The sequence below is a fragment of the Heteronotia binoei genome, chromosome 1 (genome assembly GCF_032191835.1).
Source record: "Heteronotia binoei isolate CCM8104 ecotype False Entrance Well chromosome 1, APGP_CSIRO_Hbin_v1, whole genome shotgun sequence".
In the NCBI taxonomy this organism is placed as follows: Eukaryota; Metazoa; Chordata; class Lepidosauria; order Squamata; family Gekkonidae; genus Heteronotia; species Heteronotia binoei.
In genome coordinates, this window is record NC_083223.1 from 191276537 (window position 1) to 191296634 (window position 20098).

General features: G+C 42.6%; 1 protein-coding gene across 2 annotated transcripts in view; it reads right to left on the reverse strand.

Moving 5' to 3' along the window:
- Window positions 1-20098, reverse strand: part of GALNT14 (polypeptide N-acetylgalactosaminyltransferase 14) — a 392734-nt gene that overhangs the window by 191906 nt on the left and 180730 nt on the right. The window contains exon 2 of one of the 2 annotated variants that reach the window (XM_060245496.1): window positions 11600-11769. In XM_060245496.1, the coding sequence (XP_060101479.1) occupies window positions 11600-11769 (170 nt within the window). Of the gene's footprint in view, window positions 1-11599; window positions 11773-20098 lie in introns of both variants that reach the window. The other variant, XM_060245487.1, reaches the window with a different exon arrangement.

Below are 20098 nucleotides of genomic sequence, written 5' to 3' on the forward strand. Positions count from 1 at the left end.
AGGTGTGAAAGTTGTTTTCCAAAGTGAAAATATAGTTTTCCCCTAATGCAAATATAAATAGTTAAAACACAGAATTATTGGAATACAAGGTGGAAATGACCTATTCCAGGAGTGTTGAACTCATTTGTTATGAGGGCCAGATCTGACATAAACGAGACCTTGTTGGGTCAGGCCATGTGTGCCATGTGACCTAGGATTGCTAAGTCCAATTCAAGAAATATCTGTCACGTTCTTAGGGTGCAGGCAGGCAGGAGTCCAAAGCCAGTCCAAGGTCAAAGTCCAGGAAGTCAAGCAGGAGCCAAGTCACCAATGCAGAACCACAAACCGGAATCAGAAGTCAATGTCTAAAAGCCAAAAGGTCAGGGTGCCAAGGAAATCAAGCAGGTCAGGATCAGGAAGGAGCATGGATGCAAGCCAGAGAATAGACTTGTTGCTTCCACAAGGTTACCATATCCTGGGTGGGAGCTATATGAGAGTCTCAATCAGCCTGCTCCCTGGGTGGCAGTGATTCTACTAGAATTCAGGGCTGAGAGATCTGAAGCATCGACATGCCTCATGTCTTCTCTCTGAAAGTTCTTTCCGGAGCCTGCTTCAAATTCTTGAGATGGGAGGAGGAGAGCTTGGAGGAGATTGATCGTCAACAGCTGACACTGGTGCCTGGAGAGTGACTGATGGGCCAGCTGCTGTTTGTTCAGCTGAGGAACTGGCTGGCAAATCTTCCAGGTCTGTTAACTCTTCCAGCTCCTCCTCGTCAGGGCTCATGACACTATCTGGGGACTTTGGAAGTGGAGCCAGGTGATTTTGGGGGTGGAGCCGTAAGCAAATTTGTGACAAGCACAACTGAACTCCAAAGGGAGTTCTGGCCATCACATTTAAAGGAACCCACACCTTTTAAATGCCTTCCCTACATTAGAAATAATGAAGGATAAGGGCACCTTCTTTCGGGGCTCATAGAATTGGACCCCCCAGTCCAATCTTTTTGAAATATGGAGAGCATTTTGAGGAAAGTAATCAGATACTATGCTGAAAATCTGGTGCCTCTACCTCAAAAAACAGCCCCTCCAGAGTCCCAGCTACCCCCAGATCAATTCTCCATTATACCCTATGAGAATTGACCTCCGTAGGGAATACTAAAGTGCCCAGCAAACATTTCCCTCCCCCCCCCCACGTTTCTGATGACTCTGAAGTGGGGGGTTGGCATCTCTACTCACGAGCTGCTGAACTTGCAACTTCTTCAAAGTAACACAGAGCAACCAAAGGTTCAAGTTTACCTTTCCTATGCAAACGACCTCGGAAAAGATTGTGCAACCAACAGAGGGTCTGGCCTGCTTTCACAGCCACTGGGAGCAGTTATGTTCTTCTGCCTGCTCCCCCTACCACCATTCAGCTTTAAAGACACAAACACACCATCTCAAGGGGAAGCCTTTCCAAGTGGAGTCTGAAGCCTCCAGAAGTGGAAAGGCACCTGGTGGCTGTGGGGGCGGGGGTTCCCCCACCGGCCAGCTGACCATAGGCAGGAAGGAGCCTGGGAAAGCAGAAGAACCCCCACTGGGACCTGGGGATTGGCAAGCCTACTCATTCAGTCATAGTGAGTGCCTCCTGCAAAGTCGAGGTTTTTCTGTTCCTCCTTGTTTTAAAGAGTGCTCCATCATTTCTGTTTGAAGAACACATCAGCAATCTAATAAATCTCACACTTAGGCCATTTCCCCTAAAAGTTCCTTTGCTTTGTTTTTCATTCTTTATCCATCCTCTTAGACCAACATTAGACAATTCCTCTTCCAGCTTTAAGGTTTTCAATATTTGTTGATGGCATATTATTTCAAACAAGTTCTTTTTTGTCTTTCTCCATATATTTTCCAGTTTCAAATATGTATCCTTTTCAGAGAGATGAATCCATCACTCTTTGTGCAGTAGAACTTACAGTCTGACTTCCTAGGGAATGCACCAGTGTTCTAAGCATAGGAAAGAGGCTGGACAGCAACAACACATGGCGGATACTGATGGGAGAAGTTTGCAAAGAATTTTTCTTTCTTATTTTTGCTATGTGGTGAAATGGTTAGCATATTGGACTATGACCCAGAAGAAACAGGTTTGGATCCCCTGTCTGCCATGGAAGCTTGCTGGGTGATCTTGGAGTAGTCATTCTCTCTCAGCCTCGCCCACATCACAGGGTTCTTCTTGTGAAGATAAAATGGAAGAGGGGAGAACAATGCTGTAAAATGCTTTGAATCCTCATTGGGGAGAAAAGCAGAACATAAAGTCATGTTTGTTGTTCTAACAGTTGATGCACAATCAACATGTGTGTGTTGTGTTTAGCCCCAGCAGGTCAGGTGTGTGTTTAGCCCCAGCAGGGCTAAAATCCAAAGTGAGCATTCTCTGAGAGGGAGCAACTAATTTAGAGTACCATACATTTAGACTGTTGAGTCCCAATATAAAGATCCCCATGTAATTTACTCTACCAATGACTACTGTTTCTACTGTTATGAAATATTTTTGCCATCCCACAGCCTGTTATAGACAATTAGTTTGAATACTTCTGAATCATTTTTGGATTTTGCCACTTGGCTGTGCATATTCTTTTTCTGGGCATTGATGAATATGTGAAATACTTTGGTTAACAATAAAGAGTATTAAGGAAACTTACAGTTTATCTCTTTTTATATATTTTTTAATTTAAAGAAAACAGATCGCTCAGTTTGCTTGCAGTCTTTCATCTGGTTGCTGATCCATGAAAGGACCTTTCATCTCTTGATCTATGACTTGCTTGTTGCTCTAATAGCAGTTGCTGCAATTTTTTTCTCAAAGAGTAAAAGAATAGCAGCACAACACAGTTATGGGTTTTTAAAATATCTGTAGTGGTACACTAATTTGAATCACATATGGGGGGGAAATAATCTCACCTAGTTTGTGCCTATTGCTTTTCAAGTACCTCTGGTGAGGGACTGTGTCAAAGAGTTTGCTGTAATTAGGATTCATTTACTTAAATGGGACATATATACGGAAAATGTTTCCAGTGGCTTGCGTCTTCTGTATCTAAATCACTACATTCCCCAAACTCTATTTTCTACCAATGGCATGAAATCAAGACAAAATTAAACCCTTTAAAATCTGTATTGTACTGTCCTTATGGCAGTGATGCCTCTGATTCATAGCAAATAACAATACAAAAATTAATATAAGTCAACTGAGAAAATGGAATTAGATCACAGTTCATGAGTCGTGGAACAGATAGCCCAATTGCACAATCCACATAGGTAAATCCTTCTCAAACGCTCCTAGCTGAACTTCTTATAGATGGCTATCCTCTGTTCATGAAGACATAGTACAGACATTCATCAATCAGTCTTAGTTCCAGCTAATGGGCAAACCAGTACTGAAGCACCTCATTTCATCAAAACTTTATCCAAGTTGGATCTAAAATAACTTTCCAAAATCCAGAATTACTCCATAATAAAAAAACTCTAGTTATTCTGTATTCTTCCAGTTGGCTACAAACTTATAACAAGTACAACACAATCAATTACAAATTTACAATAATCATTTACAAACTAATGTTTGCCCTGTGTGTCATCTGAGCTGTGTGTTTTCAGGGAGAGTTGATGACCCAGCCTCCTTTGTACTATGGCGGGCTCCTCCAAATGGGTAGCAGAGAAAGCATACCCTGTCTGGAGGGATCCTTTGGAGAGCTGTTTGGAGCTGCAGATGGAAGTGTTCAATAAGAGATAGGTATAAAGTGCTGTCTTCAGTCTAAACAAGCTAGCTGTGGTGTAAAGGCTAAACCTGCACATGCTGGTTATTGACCTCTACCTACTTGAGCTTGCATCTTGCCAAAAGCCTGGATTGGACTGTGAATTCTGATCTTACTCCATACCTGAACTATTTGTCTGCTGGACTTCTCCTCCACAGATCCTGAACTTTGGTTCAACCTTGATATTGTTTTGTTACATCTTACAGACTCATTGCCTATCTCTGACCCTCCTGTCTTATCTTTAGACTTACCTGCCTACTTGACTACATGGCTCCACACCAACCGCCAGACAGCATTTAAGAGCCTCCCACTGACATCAGTGGTTATTAAAACCACTTCTCTGTAATGTTTCATGGTGTCATGTTTTGATATTTGATGCATACTCATGGTTTTCGTTTGTTATATCTGTATCGCACTTCTTAACTCAATAAAGCATTCTTAAGTTTAAAAAAAAAACCCACTTAACTTTGTCTAGACCAGGGGTGTCAAACTCATTTCTTATGAGGGCTAGATCTGACATAAATGAGACCTTGAGGGGCCGGGCCATGACAGGCCAGGCCATATGTGTACCTATTTAAGATTAGGTAGCAGAGATATAAATTTTATAAAGAACACAGACAAACACGGCCGGTGTCAAACCTTCCCTTTCTGGGTAAGGTCATAGAGCGGGCGGTGGCGATTCAGCTGCAGGGATTCCTGGAGGATACTTCTGCACTGGATCCATTCCAGTCTGGCTTTAGGCCAGGTCACAGGACGGAGAGAGTTCTGGTCGCTCTCATAGATGACCTTATGCGACATCTGGATCAGGGCGGCTCTGCGGTGCTGTCAGCCGCTTTTGACACGGTTGACCATCAGCTACTGACTAGCCACCTTGCCGACGTGGGGATTCGGGGATCTGCCTTACAGTGGCTGACCTCCTTTCTCCAAGATCGGGGACAAAGGGTGGTGATAGGGGAGGAAGCATCCCAGAGGCACTCTCTTAGTTGTGGGGTGCTGCAGGGAGCGGTCCTATCCCCGATGCTATTTAACATCTATATGCGCCACCTTGCCCAGATTGTCAGGAGGTACGGACTGGGTTGCCACCAATATGCAGATGACACCCAGCTCTATCTATTGATGGGTGGCCAGTCTGACTGTACCCCGGAAAATCCAGACCTGGCGTTACAAGCCGTGGCTTCTTGGCTCAGGCTGAGTCGGCTGAAATTGAATCCGACGAAGACGGAGGTTCTCTACCTGGGTCGGGGCGGTCCGGGGAGAGAGATCCAGCTACCAGCTCTTGACGGGGTACCACTGATACCGGTCCCTAAGGTCAAGAGCTTAGGAGTGCTTCTTGAGTCCTCCCTTACAATGGAGGCTCAGGTGGCAGCCACTGTTAGATCTGCTTTCTTTCATCTTCGGCAAGCGCGGCAGCTGGCTCCTTACCTGGAGCGCAACGACTTAGCGACGGTAATCCATGCTACGGTCACCTCAAGAATAGATCACTGTAATGCTCTCTACATGGGACTACCCTCGACGCTAACCCGGAGACTACAACTAGTGCAGAATGCTGCGGCACGGCTGTTAATGGGGCTGCTGCGACGGGAGCACATTCAGCCAGTGCTGAGAGAGCTGCACTGGTTGCCTGTTGTGTTCCGAGTTCGCTTCAAGGTGTTGGTATTAACCTTTAAAGCCCTCTATGGTCAGGGACCTGCCTATCTACGGACCGCCTTTCCCCATATATCCCCCAGAGAGCACTGCGATCAGGGACAAAAAATCTGTTGTCTACCCCTGGCCCAAAAGAAGCCAAGCTATGTATAACGAGATCCAGGGCTTTTTCGGTGGCAGCACCAGAACTTTGGAACACCCTCCCAGAAGCTATAAGGGCCCTGCGGGATTTGTCTGCGTTCTGCAGGGCCTGTAAGACCGAATTGTTCAAACAGGCTTTTGCGGTTTGATTGAAAAAAAAAAGGCTGCCACCGGACATCCTACAGAATGTTGGCGATCTTGGTCGAGAAGTCAATACCGCCATACTGGACTGAAATAGCGCTATAGAATGGTTTTAAAGTTAATATATGTAAATTATGGTTTTATATGTTTTATTGGATTGATTGTTTTTATAATGTTTTTAGCCGCCCTGAGTCCGCTTGCGGAGAGAGCGGGATATAAATGGGAAGTAATAAATAAATAAATAATAAACACAAATATATATATTTTTAAAAAAATTAAAACATGCTTAAAACATTAGCACTCATTGGACTTAAAGTTGCTTGCTTTGTATTTTTACCTAGGGATCCAGGGAACTGGGCAAAGGAAGCTCTGGCTCCTTCTTTCCTTCCTTCCCCAGGGGACCAGGAGAGGGAGGAGCCTCAACCAATAGAAGGAAGAGAGGCTTGGCTCAGTAGCTCTGCTGTGTGATTGAAAGAACCTGGTAAAGCAAGCTCTCTCTCTTTCCCCTTCCTCCCCAAGGGAGGAGCCTCAGCCAATAGAGAAAATAGAGGTTTTGCTCTGTAGCTCCTGTGTGATTGAGCAAGCCTGGCAAAGCAAGCTGTAATGCATAAGGAAGCAAGAGAGAGAGAGAAGGAAGCAGATGACAGCCAGCTGCTTAGGGCCTGATAGGAGCCCTCTGATTCGGCCCCCAAACTGCATGTTTGACACCCCTGGTCTAGACCATGGCCCATATGTCTGCCTCTGCTGTCAGACTCACTGGCCAGCAGCTGCCAGGATCAAATCTGGAAATGTTATCAAATATGGCTGGTACACTGGCTGAAAACCAATGTGATATTACAGATGCAAGATCAACGACAGGTTACCTACTAGGCTCAGACATTCAGTAATTTCATATTACATTTCCTATCCCCAGTGAACCATCTGGACTAGGTGCCATATTATTGTTTAATTTATTCAATCTTGATTTTGAAAAACACTCTTTTCTAGAGACACCTCATTTCAGGTCACTTTGTTCATGTCTTGCCAATCATATCCAGTGATTAAGTGTCAGGGTGACCAGCTATATTAAGATTTGTCTTCTTAGACCTGTTTTGGGGTCAAAAGATGATATCACTCAAGCAGAGTAAAGAGGAATGTCTTGCGGGAAAATGAGCCAATAATTATAATCCATGGTCTCTTCTTGTTTCATCTAGAAGACTTTGGGATCTGTGCAGATCTGGGAAGCTGAGAGCAGCAGGGAAGTGGTGGGGGGCACCTGGCAGCACCACAGTAGGTCAGGTGGTGCCCGAGGAGGCTGCCTACCTGACCTACTCCCACACGCCAACCTGACCTACTCCCACACGCCAACTCCCACACGCCATCCTTTTAATGTGAGTGTGGGTATCATGATCTGAGGCCTAGAGGGCAGAGAGAAGCCTGCCTAAGAGTTGCTAGAGGGCCTACATTCCTCAAAATCCTTTCTGTCCCTCTGATTGGGTGAAGAAGTTTGGGAGGAAAAACTAGCCCAAGAGGGGTAGGACCTGGGAGGAAAGCATAAAAGGCCAGGGCACAGACAGGGTGCGTTCTCTCTGGAAAAGGCTGCAGAGAGAAGGCAGCAGAAGGGATCCCTTACTCAGGGGGTGAGTTTTGGCAATAGAGGCAGGGAACATCTAGTCAGATGTGTCAGAGTTTTTATTTTCACCAACCTTTACTGTATATATATTTCACTGTTTCACTAAAAGTTTTTATTACCCAACTATTGTTTGAGCCCTGTAAATAAATTGTTGTTGTTTAACTGCTTGGGTCCTCACATGTCCTTGGTCACAGTTAACATTTTTACTAAAAGGAAGACACAGCTGTGGTTGGGTGCTCTGGGCCCTCCCATGCAGACCCTTACCATGTGGCAGCCAGTAGCAGGCCTTGCTGGTCCCCTGCTATGTGACAGGGTCATGCAGAAGCTGAAATTTTCCTACTTCCAAAGTCTGTATTGACATTTTCCATCAATACAACAGACAACTCTGGGCAACCCAATGACCACAATCCCACTCTCCCTTCCAAAGTGACACAGTGGCACGGGCTGTTTGTGAAGTGCACTGTTGGTGCACAGCATATTTGCTGAATATTGTCAAACAGCTGTGCAATGGTGGAACATTTTTTTCCTTGGAAAGTACTTCCACTCCTCTTCATTACCTCTGTTTTTCCCTTTCTACACCTCCAGACAAGCCTACCAGATGCCTGTTATACTTGTCTTTCAAGGTATGCCCCCGTCCACAATGGTCATTCAGCTACTTAACTAATGGTACATTCTCCATGCTATTGTACTGTCATCTTCAATAAATCAGAAACCAGTTATGGCATTATGGAAAAAAGAGAGAGCACTGTGTTCAGTGCTCTCTCTCTTCCCCCCCCCCCAATGAAAATTCTTTCCAAATTTGATTTCAAGCTCCACAGACACACACACACACACACACAAAGACAACAAAGTGACCCAGAACAAGAAAGAGAGACAGAATGAAATGAGAGCACACTTAAATCTTCATTCTTCAATACGGCAGATGGTAAATTTTCTATTTTTTATTTCTCAATAGAAAGGACATATTCTTTCCTCAACTGTTAACTGACACCAATCAAGGCTGTCACCTTCCATTTGAAGGAAACAGCATCTGGCAACAGTAGGGTCATGAATAAAATAATTTCAGCAGCACTCAGTTAAGCTACAATTCTATATTGTCTAGCATACAACAGCTCCTGTCAAGACATTCACACTAATCTGAGGGAAAGATATGGAGTGGATTTGGATCACATGTTTGGTTTTAATACACCAACCATTTAGAAATGTCTTAACTGATGTCTCCTAAGGTTAATGTAAGGCTTGGCTTAAATTAAAACCTATTATCTCTTCCAAGTTTCTTACTCAAATGCCTGTTTAGGAGAAGGAGCTGAGGCCATGCTAAGACTTCTGAGATGAAATTATTTGCCAGGTAAACCTACCTGTCTGAACTCCTTCAATTATATGTGAGATGAGCACCTGATCAGATCACCTTGAGGTTCCCTGGTGAAGTTCATCTCAAGTTATCGCATTGTGCCAAGGAACTTAGTGCATGCAAGGTTACTGCTTGGTCATGGCAGTTTGTGGCAGATTTTGCGCAGTCCAACTCAATAGTCTCATTTTCAGAAAAGATGCAGTTTCCTTCAAGATTGTGGTGGTTTGACCAAATTGTGTAAAATGCTGAACCATTTGCAGTTTTTTCCATCTTTGCCCCTAAGCAGTCCAATGCACCCTTTAAATGACCAACATTATATAAGGCTGCATTGCCTGTGTTTTGTACCTGTGCAGTTAGCAGCTTCAATTCAAGAAGCAATTGTAAAATTAGCTGGGCTCATGGGCAGACAACAAAGGCACAAGCACACACTAAGTAGTAAGCCTTAACCCAAAAACTCTTTTTCCCCACCCTATTTTATTACATGCCTTTTAAAAATCATAGACAGTCACAAAAGCGCATGAGTGATGAATGGCAGCAGAGGCAAGCAACTGTACAATTGCACAAATCTGACACATCCAAAATTGCTCAGATGCACTCAAACAGACCACTGCAAGCCTTGAGCCAAATCTGCAGGTGTTTGAACATTACTAGCTCTAACTATTTCTGTTCGAGAAGACAAGACTACCTGCTTCCATATTTAGAGTTTTTGAGAAGCCTTATGGTTTCTTAATGACCACTGACTCTAAGTCCAAATGGAATATGCCATGGATTATGGTGGAATGGAAAGTGCCCTCAAGTTGCACCCAACTTATGGTGACCCCTGTAGGGTTTTCAAGGCAAGAGACATTCAGAGATAGTTTGCCACTGCCTGCCTGTCTCTGCTGAACAACCCTGAGTTCCCTTGGTGGTCTCTCATTCAAATGTGAACCATCACCAACCCTGCTTAGTTTCTGAGATCCAGGATGATCAGGCTAGCCTGGGCCATCCAGGTCAGGGATGGTATATGAGTGAAGCTCATTTTCTGTGCTGTGATTTGATCTCTTTTACTACAAGGTTCTTTTCCATCCTCTTGATGGCTTATTGCAATAGAAAGGATTGTGCAGGCAGCCCTGATTAGTGTCCCTGCTAACTCTGGCTGGCCGAGGGCCGTATCACAGTTCTAGAAATAAGTTAATGAACAAGTAAAGGAAAATACCACACATCCTATCAGTTCTGGCCAGCAATTAGTTGCCCTCTGGTCAACAAATGGACATCATCTGACCCAACACCCACAGATTCTTTACACTCCTGCTGCTTTCTCACTGCTGATGTATACTGTTAAGGCTCAATGGAATTCATATTTATTTAATTTTTGAACTGGGTAAGTTGCCTTTTGGTATAACAGAAATTCAAGGCAGCTCAAAGTAACAATAAATCAAAGTAATTACAATATTTAAAACATTAGTAAAGAATAAAAAATCATGAAGACATAATATGAAATAAATCTAGCACATTCACAGCACATATAGAAAAAATAACAAAGACAAGGGGTGAGAGCAGAAGCATGAACAAATAGGAGAAAATTTGCTCTGTGGTCTAACAAATGAAAAATATAACACCAAAAAACATATCAGCAGAGAAAGCTCCATAGATGAGGCACTACCACACAAAGGGGAAATTTCTATGGCAGATGCCTGCCCAACTCATGAAGGCAGAAAATCTGCAAAAGGATCTCCAAAAGAAAGAAACAGGAGTAGTGAAGGGAAGCAAGTGGAGCTGAAAAAAATGTAACTACAACTAAACTAAATCATGCACCTTTCAAATAATAAGATCTAAAGTAACATTAACAGAATTAGTAGGGTCCTATATTTAGACATGGATGCTTAGGTTCAAATCCCTCTTTAACCAAGGAAATCTCTTGGTGGTTTTAGATGACATTGTCTGCCTCATGCAGCCTCAATTCCACATTTTTAGGATATGAATAGCCTACTTCACAATTCTGTTGTGTAAATTAATATAGGCTGGTATTGTTTCTACACTAGTGGAATTTCTTGTATCAGAAGAAGCAACACTGATGGAGCAGAAACTGAAGGGGGAGAAAAATCCTTATTCCCCTCCTCACTGCGGCCTTTGGAGCCTTGTGGCTTTTTGACCATGCCAATCCCATAATCAAGAACTAGGGACAGACACAAGCTGGCTGATGAACTAAAGATCATCACAAATGTTGGCCTGTTCATGAAGTAATGCTCATGAACTGAAGAACTGCCATGAACTTTCATGAATTTTGATGCAGGTCATGGTGGTTCATGTGAACCAATCTCCCCGTTCATACGGGCTCGTGGCTCAGTTTGTGGTTCAGCCATGAACCAAACAGCAGAATTGTGGTTCAGGTCCAACCTTACCTACGACATCAGAGTTTTAGACATCTCAGTGAGCCCCTGGAGCATAAGTACTGTGATTTTGCTTATAACACAAAGGATCTAAAGTTCAGCCACGAACCAGGAACCAAACATGCTTCATGCTTAAAACATGGCAAAAACATGGTTCATGCCCATTCCTACCTACAGCATCAGAGTTTGGGAAATCTCAGTGAGCCCCTGAAGCATAAGTACTGTGATTCTACTTACAGACTCATAAGATCTAAAGTAACATCAAGAAAAAATGTAGCTACAACTAAGCTAAATCATGCACTTTTCAAATAATTCAATCCTTGGCTTTCCCAGCTCCAAACAAAGATAACCATCAAATTCATTTTTATCCCACCTTCCTCCAGGAATAGGTTTGCCAACCTCCAGCTGGTGGCTGGAGATCTCCGGGGATTACAACTGATCTCCAGATGACACAAAAAAATTAAAGACCAGGAAGCTCCCACTAGAAACTGGAGTATTCAAATCACATTACACTGATTAAGGCATAGTTAGGTCCTTTTCATGTTATCACTGCACATTCCATGTCAAAAAAAGAAGAAGAAAGAATATGGAACCTGTGGTGTCTAGTGTCACGAATGGCACGATCACTGGGAATCCTCTCACTTTCCCTTTGGTTGAAAGCATACAGCCGATATGGATCCTCTCCACCCTTCCATTTCCGGGCACTCAGGTACTTTCTTTCTTCAAACTGATCCCAGAGGTCATCCCAATCAATATCAGAGCCCTGCTGATGCACAAACAGGGACGCTTATCAGAACAATAATAACAGGACATTATTGATATATTCCTCTGACATGCCATATCTTCCCATAGGGCAGAATGAGGTGGTAGAATCCTGTCTTAGCAGAATGTCCAATCATGTCAGATTGCAAGTGGGAGACACCATTTTAGCAGGCCATTGCATTTAAAATAAAGGGGAAGCAGTTTGGATTTATAATAAAAATAAATTAAAATAAGAATTTAACTACCAAAGCTGGGGGTGAGCAAGGATAGAATCTTTCACCCTTTACTAGATTGATTGTTTTACTTTGTGCTAGTTGTTTTGGGCTTTGTTTTTTTTTTTAATTGCAAGGAGGTATTAAGATGGGCAGCATTAAAAACTGTATCACTGATCTAAAGTCTGAAATGCTACAGTCCACTCTACTGCCTCAAAAGGTTGTCACTTCATTCTTGCTACATTTGTAGATCTGGGTTTGTGTGTAGCCAGCAATAAGCATTAGCATTAGCCAACAATAAGCATACATTTCTTGTAATATTTCTATATGTATTTGCAAAATTTGTATTCAGTCTTTCAGCCCCTACAAGAAGAAAAGAAGAAGAGATTGGATTTATACCCCACCCTTCACTTGGAGTCTCAGAGCGGCTTAAATCTCCTTCTCTTCCTCTCCCCACAACAGATACCCTGTGAGGTGGAGGGGGGGGGGGCTGACAGAACTCTTTGAGAACTGCTCTTGAAAGAACAGCTCTGTGAGAACTGTAAATGACCCAAGGTCACTTCGCAACTGCATGTAGAGAAGTGGAGGATCAAACCTGGTTCTCTAGATTAGAGTCTGCCACTCTGAACCACAACATCAAACAACGGCCACCAAGGTATGTAACAAAACATACATGATGAAATCACATTTTGAAACCATTAAAATTACCCCCCCTAAAAGAACATAATTAAAACAATTTTAAAGCAGAATTTAAAATACATTAAAACATTGGGCAGGAAAGAGGGATCATTGAGGGAATGCCAAACAACACAAAAAAAGTCTTCAGCACTGATGTAAGATTGCAATAGATGGTAAATCTCCCTGCAAAAAGAGATCCAGCACTTTGGCGTCCTGGCCCAGAAGACCCTCTTCTGGACTGCCACCTGCCGAATCTCAGAAGGCAGGGAAATCTGATGTAGGGCCTCCAAAAATTACCTTGTTTTCTGGAAAGACTGCCCAGCTGAAAATATAAATACATGGTGGTAACAAAGCCATCCCAAGTAGAGTTACCTCCTTCTAAGGGGACAGAGTTACCCCTTTCTAATATGGGCATAAATCTTCTTAGAACAGCACTGCAAATCTGGTATTCCACTCTGGCTCATTGGGAAACCCAGAGATTCGTATTCTCTGTCTTTTGGTGAATGTTATTGGTTCGTTTATATCTCCTCTTATCCCATAGTCAAAACAGTTTATATCTATAATCTATAATCAACAGTCATTAAAATTATGATCTATAATCAACAGTCATTAAAATTATGAAACAATTAAAATATACCAATAATTAATAAATACAGTCTGAAAATTCAGATGCTCAAATTGAAACTGACACTACAAATGGAGATAGATGTTTTTTTAAAAAAACCTTGCGGGGAAGGGGGGGAAATTCTTTTTGGAAAGCTTCTCTTTACCTATACTTCTTCTAGAATTGTAGAGTGATGAACATGCTTTATCACAGAGCAGGAATTTTTAAAATGTTATTTGCTTGTTTGTTTCAATGTATATTCCTCCACCCCGCAAGCGGGCTCAGAGTGGATCACAACCAAGTTTTAAAAGTGCCAAATAAGCTGCAGGTGGTTAAAACAATTAACAGCAGCATAACTTAAAAATAGGGTTGCCAATCCCCAGTTGGGGGCAGTGGATCCCCCAGTTTGGAGGCCCTCCCCCCACTTCAGGGTTATCAGAAAGTGGGGGGAGGGAAATGTCTGCTGGGCACTTCATTATACCCTATGGAGACCAATTCCCATAGGATATAATGGAGAACTAATCCATGAGTATCTGCGGGGGGGGGCTTTTTTTAGATAGAGGCACCAAATTTTCAGCATGGCATCCAGTGCCTCTCTTCAAAATACCCCCCAAGTTTCAAAAAGATTAGATCAGGGGCCCATTTCTCTGAGCCCCAAAAGAAGATGCCCTTATCCTTTATTATTTCCAAATGGAGGGAAGGTGTGCAATCCCTTTAAATGTGATGCCCAGAATTTCCTTCAGAGTTCAATAGTGGCTCATGGCTCCACCCCCAAAGTTCCCAAATATTTCTTGAGTTGGACCCAGCAACCCTACTTTTAAAATACCGTATTATTTATCCGTATACATGGTTTCCAGTTGGCACCACTAGGTCTATAGGACCTTCTAATCTGGGCCTTGTAAAATGGTAGCTTCAGCAGGGGAGGCCAGGTGTTTTGTTGGATGCCCACTGCCTCAGCCAAAGGCCTGGTGGAACAGATCCATTTTACAGGCTCTGTAAAATGGTAATAAATGCCTTAGGGCCATGATCTCAACTGGGAGCATGTTCCACCAGGCCAGGACAGAAAAAGCCCTGCTCTTGGTCGAGGCAGACATCCCTTGGGCTAGGGACAACCAGCAGATCTTGGTCCACAGAGTGCAAGGCTCTATGGGGCGCATATGGGAAGAGGCAGTTCTTCAGGTAAGTCAGTTCCAGGCCGACATACCTATTAGATATGTAGGGCAATTTAAGTGGGCTCCGATTGTCTTGTTGGACATTAATGACTGTGATTTAAAAACTTGCTCATAGTCAGGGCTGCCAAATGGTCTTGGAATAAAATTCTGCACAATCAAGTTATTTGAAGCAATAACAAATTTGGCAGCAGTTAGACCTTTCATGCTATGGAGTACATGTGTTCAGGCATATTTGGAATATGACATATAAAATCTACGGAGATGGTAACATTAAGATGTAGACTTGAAAGTAACTTAAAGATGTACAACTTGAAGATCTGGAGAGCAATCCTAAACAAGTTGTGATAGCAACAAGTATTCACAACAATATTATAGCAGCCTTTCATTGTGTAAAGATATACAAGGTTTTTTCTGGATTAAGTGGAAAATAAAAGGATGCAGCCTGGGAATTGTAGCTTTAGTTATGCTTTTATCTATCACCCATTGAAGCCATAGCCACATGTTCCCAGTCTAAAGCAACAGCCTTTTACAGCTACTCACCACTCTCTCATTCGCTGAAGAGTTAACCTGTCCTTTCGTTCTACTGCACACAACTGCTTTGTCTCTATTCTATGGAAGTGAATACAATGAGTCCTTGATAAAATCACATCATTACAGAAGCACAACCTCTTTGATCTCAACCTGCATGTAGTACAGAAAGATGCAAAATGTGTACAATCATTTTGACAAGCGAAAAAATTGTGATCTTATCCAATAATTGATCTTTTTTACTGTTAACTCTGTATCAAAGTCCCTTTTGCTTGCTAATGGCACAAAATGAAGCTTTTGGAACAGGCAATTTTACCTCATAATTGATTTTATTCATATATGACAGCACATTTTCTGTAATAATAGGAAGGGGAGGAGGGTGTGATGGCTCCAGAAAATGAATGCCCCATGCCCATGTATCAGCTTCATTGATGGGACTTTTTCAAACTAGCCCTCTAATGTCTACTATTACTTTGCATGTCGAGTGTAAAGAAGTCACAGACAAGTTCTAAAAAGCCAGCTCATAATACAGTTTCAGGAAATTTGTCTCCACCCCTTTTCTAAGCACCTCTAGCACAGCAACAGAGTCAAGGCCATTCAGAAAATCTACAACACAGTATACAATAAAAGCAGGATCTCTGATATCTAGACACTTTAAGACTTTTTTAAAAATCCAGTACATCTGTATGTCATTCTACCAAAGCCACACCAACCATTTATCAAAGCATGATCCCCCAAAACTTTTCCCACAATGAACTGAATGGAATGCCACATAACTCTGTTCTTTTGTAACTTTCATTTCTTTCCATGAGGTGCATTTAGGCTTGCCAGCTGACCAGTTTTCTACTGGGATGATAGGTTTCCTCCCTGCTTAGCCATTTGCCAGGTAAGATTTTTTTATACAGGCAAGTTTTAAAAACTGTTTGGTGCTTTTTAAGGCAAGGCAATTGGCTATGTTGAACCAGTAAATTCTTCACAGCAGTACACTCACAGCCAAGTTTGACTTGTATGTTCAGCCCAGGGTTCTCTGTGCCTCAAAAGCAGGTTCTCTAAACACTGTAGTTGTCTCTGGCTGCCTTTTCTGCTTTTCCTTCCTTCGTCAGGGCTTTTTTTTTGAGCCGGAACGCACAGGAACGCAGTTCTGGCTGGCTTGATGTCAGGGTGTGTGGCCTAATATGCAAATGAGTTCCTGTTGGGCTTTTTCTATGGAAAAAAAACCTGTGTGAAATCATGATGATGTCAGGGAGCATGGCCTAATAGGCAAATTAGTTCCTGCTGGGCTTTTTCTACAAAAAAGCCCTGTCCTTCATGATATCTCTTCAGACAGGGACAGTGAGACAAAGAGCTGTGTTATCTTAGATAAATCAGTATGTTCTGTTGGCTCTGTGTCTTCATCCTTTTTCTCTGCCCTTTGACCCCCTCAGCTCTACCCATGGGTAAATAAGCTTCCCTTTCATACCACTAAGCTCTTCCAGGTCATCAGGAACAGGGTTGGGGGGCATTTCAGGTTTCCATGTGAGGGGGGGGAGGGGAAATTCTGATCTGCAGGGCCCTTGCTCTCACAGAACTCATACTCTGGATCCAGCTCTATATGCACACCTCAGTTCCTGGGTTGTTACACTCTAGTGAAACCAAGAAATGGGTCCTAGGATAGACTATATTCACAGAAGCAAATCTGGTTCTTAATGTGCCCAACTGAGTTCTGTGGGAGAGAGTAAATGGACTACAGCCACTTTCACCAGAGGCAGGTTTTGCCACAATACATCTGACATCCCCAAGTGTGTATGTTTCTCCACAGGACTGAATGGTGGTCTCTTATTATCATGTGAATGAACAAAACTTAGTCATCAACCTAGATCTGTAGAGACTAATCCAGAGACTCTACAGTGGAGTCTGGTATGCCTCTCTCTCTCTCAGCTTGACTTCGCTAACGAAGATTTAAGAAGGGTGCAGTAGTCCACGTCTGCTGCAGGCTCGCTGGTGGCTGACAAGACCAATGCGGGACAGGCAGATCCGGCCACAGTGGCTGCAGGGAAAAGTCTGATTTGGGGTCGGTGCTGTAGCAGTGCGATTCTTCCTCAATCTCCTTTTGTCCTCAAGACCAGCTATGCGTGCGTTCTCAAAGGAAGAGACAGCCTGGTGGATGGTGTGCCTCCATGCTTTGCGATCTGAGGCTAGGTCAGACCACTACTGATGGTTGATGCAACAGGTGCCAAGGGATTTCTTCAAGGAGTCCTTGTACCTCTTCTTTGGTGCCCCTCTATTTCGATGGCCAGTGGAAAGTTCGCCATACAGAGCAATCTTGGGAAGGCGGTGGTTTTCCATCCTAGAAATATGCCCTGCCCAGCGCAGCTGCGTCTTCAACAGCAGTGCCTCGATGCTTGTAACCTCCACCCGCTTGAGGACTTCAGTGTTGGTCACAAAGTCACTCCAGTGGATGTTGAGGATGGTGCGAAGGCAGCGCTGATGAAAGCGCTCAAGGAGTCGCAGGTGATGACGGTATAAAACCCACGATTCGGAGCTGTAGATGAGAGTTGTCATCACAACCGCTTTGTAAACATTGATCTTTGTGCCTTTTATCAGATGCTTGTTGCTTTTTTCAGATGCTTGTATGCCTCTGTACAACACGCAAACACACACACCCTGCCCATCACCAGCATTTCAAATACGTTATTGACCCTAGCTATTATTTTATATCTGTTATCTAGTGCTAACCATAAGATATTCTTGCCAGTTTTTAAATGCGGAAACAGAGCACTAATAGGAAAAAAAGGGATTTGATCTATGATCCTAATTGATAGCTTTAGTGTTAGTCCTGTTTTGACTGCATATCTTTATTGCCAGTAATTATGCTGAAGTCAGAGGCGCTCTGGCTTATTCCCAATTCTCAAAGCAAGTTGGCAGTTGCTGGCAATTGGAAAAATCACCTTTTGACTTGTAGATGGAGTCTATTTGGCAGTGGAAATGAATATGGGCTGCTCACAAAGTCATTTTTACTCATCTCATCATTGTTTATAGCTTCCCATAGTATTGTCCAAAAGGAAAACAATCCTCGCTTTTTGAACAACTACTGAGCTTTTGCAGATATAAAGTATGCGGGCATTTCCTAAACCCATTCATTCATTCCTAAGGCCACACCCACCTATCAGGCTGTTTGCATGCTGAAGGATATATGCAACAAATCTGCAAGTTGGTGATAAGAGCCAATATCATACAGTGCAATCAATACTGTTGATGTTTTTTAAAGGCATCTTGTAAAACATAATTTATTAGTGCAGTGAAAGACCAGGAGAAGCAGTGGCAGATGCATCCTGGAACAACTTAAGGTCCAGAAATTTACAAGGGCTGAAGGCATCCCTTAAGAACCCATGCTTTGTCAAAGTGACTCTTAAAACATTTTTTCTATAACAGCGGTCATGATCCAACTGAAGTTAAGCACTTTCCTTTCCATTTCTTTAAGCAGTACAGTTTAAATGCCTGCTTAACTCTGACCCACTGAAAAAAGGAGCTTAAAGGTACTCAGCTTTGCCACAATTATGTTAATGTTAGATTTGTAATGTTTTATGGCAACAGAAACATTTCCACTCGGTACATTATTGGGAAGATGTAAACTTTGGTTAAAAGGTTCTTTGCTGAAAAGCAAAGTAGTAATTTTTAAATTATAAATTAGTATTATTTATTTATTTTATTTGACTTATGACTTACTCTCCCCTGCTAGTGCAAGGGTCACAGTGAGTAACAACACCTTTGTAATAACAAAACATAAATTAACTATTAAAACCAGGGCTTTTTTTCCCAGCAGGAAAACACAGGAATGCAGTTCCAGCTGGCTTGCTGAAAGGGGTGTGTGGCCTAGTATGTAAATGAGTTCCTGCTCGGCTTTTTCTACAAAAAAGCTCTGTATGAAACAATGGTGATGTTAGGGGTGTGACCTAATAAGCAAATGAGTTCCTGCTTAAAACAGTTCTTAAAATGTTAATCACAACAAACAGATGGTATATAACAATGCATATAACCTAATGGGGTTGGGGGGGGATTGATTACAAAAGAATTGAGGACAGGCAAAGAAGAGAAGAGAACAGAAGGGCCCAATTGGATGGAGCTGTCGTTCTTATCCATCAGAAAGCTTCAGCCATAAGCCTGGTGGAACAGATGTTTTGCAAGCCCTGTGGAACTGTAACATGCCTCACAGGGCTGGATCTCAGCTGGAATTGTGTTCCACCAGGCTGGGGCTAGGGCCAAGAAAGCTCTGGCTCTAGTCAAAGTTAATCAAATGCTTCTTGGTCCGGGTCCAAGAATCACCAATTGATCTTTATCAATTAAGCATAATGCTCTTGGGAGAGGGTGTACCAGGAGAGGCAGCCCCAAAGGTATGTTGATTCCAGAGTCTGTGTAGGACTTACTTTTAGCAAACTTCTATCTGGGACTTTATTTTGAGCAAACATATAGTTTTAAAAGCTTGTAAGCAAAATAGCAGTTGGAGCAAAAGCATCAGTAAAGCAGAACAATGACAAGTCCAAATGCAACTTTTCCCATTTCCAAAGTATGTGTCAGTGAGAGCCTTTCTGTAACATCCAAATGATTAAAAGGCAAAACAACTTTCAATGCTAACCAAACTATCACATCTGGAAGTGTTTTAGCATAACCTCCTTCCTCACTTGCTGATGTTCTAAATCTGCATTTTTTATTGCAAGGAGAATGTTCAACCAGGTGTCTCTTTTGTTGCAGTTTCAGTAAGAAAGCCCAGCAAATCCTGCAGCACAAAATGGTTTTCATTGCCTCAAGGTACCAATATGGATTAAAGAGCAGTGCTTTGGAGCAGAAGGACTTGCCATGATGCAGGAGACTGAAAAGCTGCTGTGGCAGGTGACTTTACAACTGCCCTCATAATTTTCATTCCAGGTAACAGATAGCTGACTTGTTCCTAGATTTTTGATTAAGAAAAAGAAATAAGATTGTGAAGTGAAATGGGGATGGCTCTTTGCTCATTCTGGGCAGCACATCAGTTATGGATTATTGGATAAGATCTTCATTAGAACACTTCCACCATGTATTATCTCTTCTAACTCTCAAGTAGAATTCTGCCTTGGGAGTTCTTTAACTGATGTGCAGAAATCTAAATTTAATTTATTACAA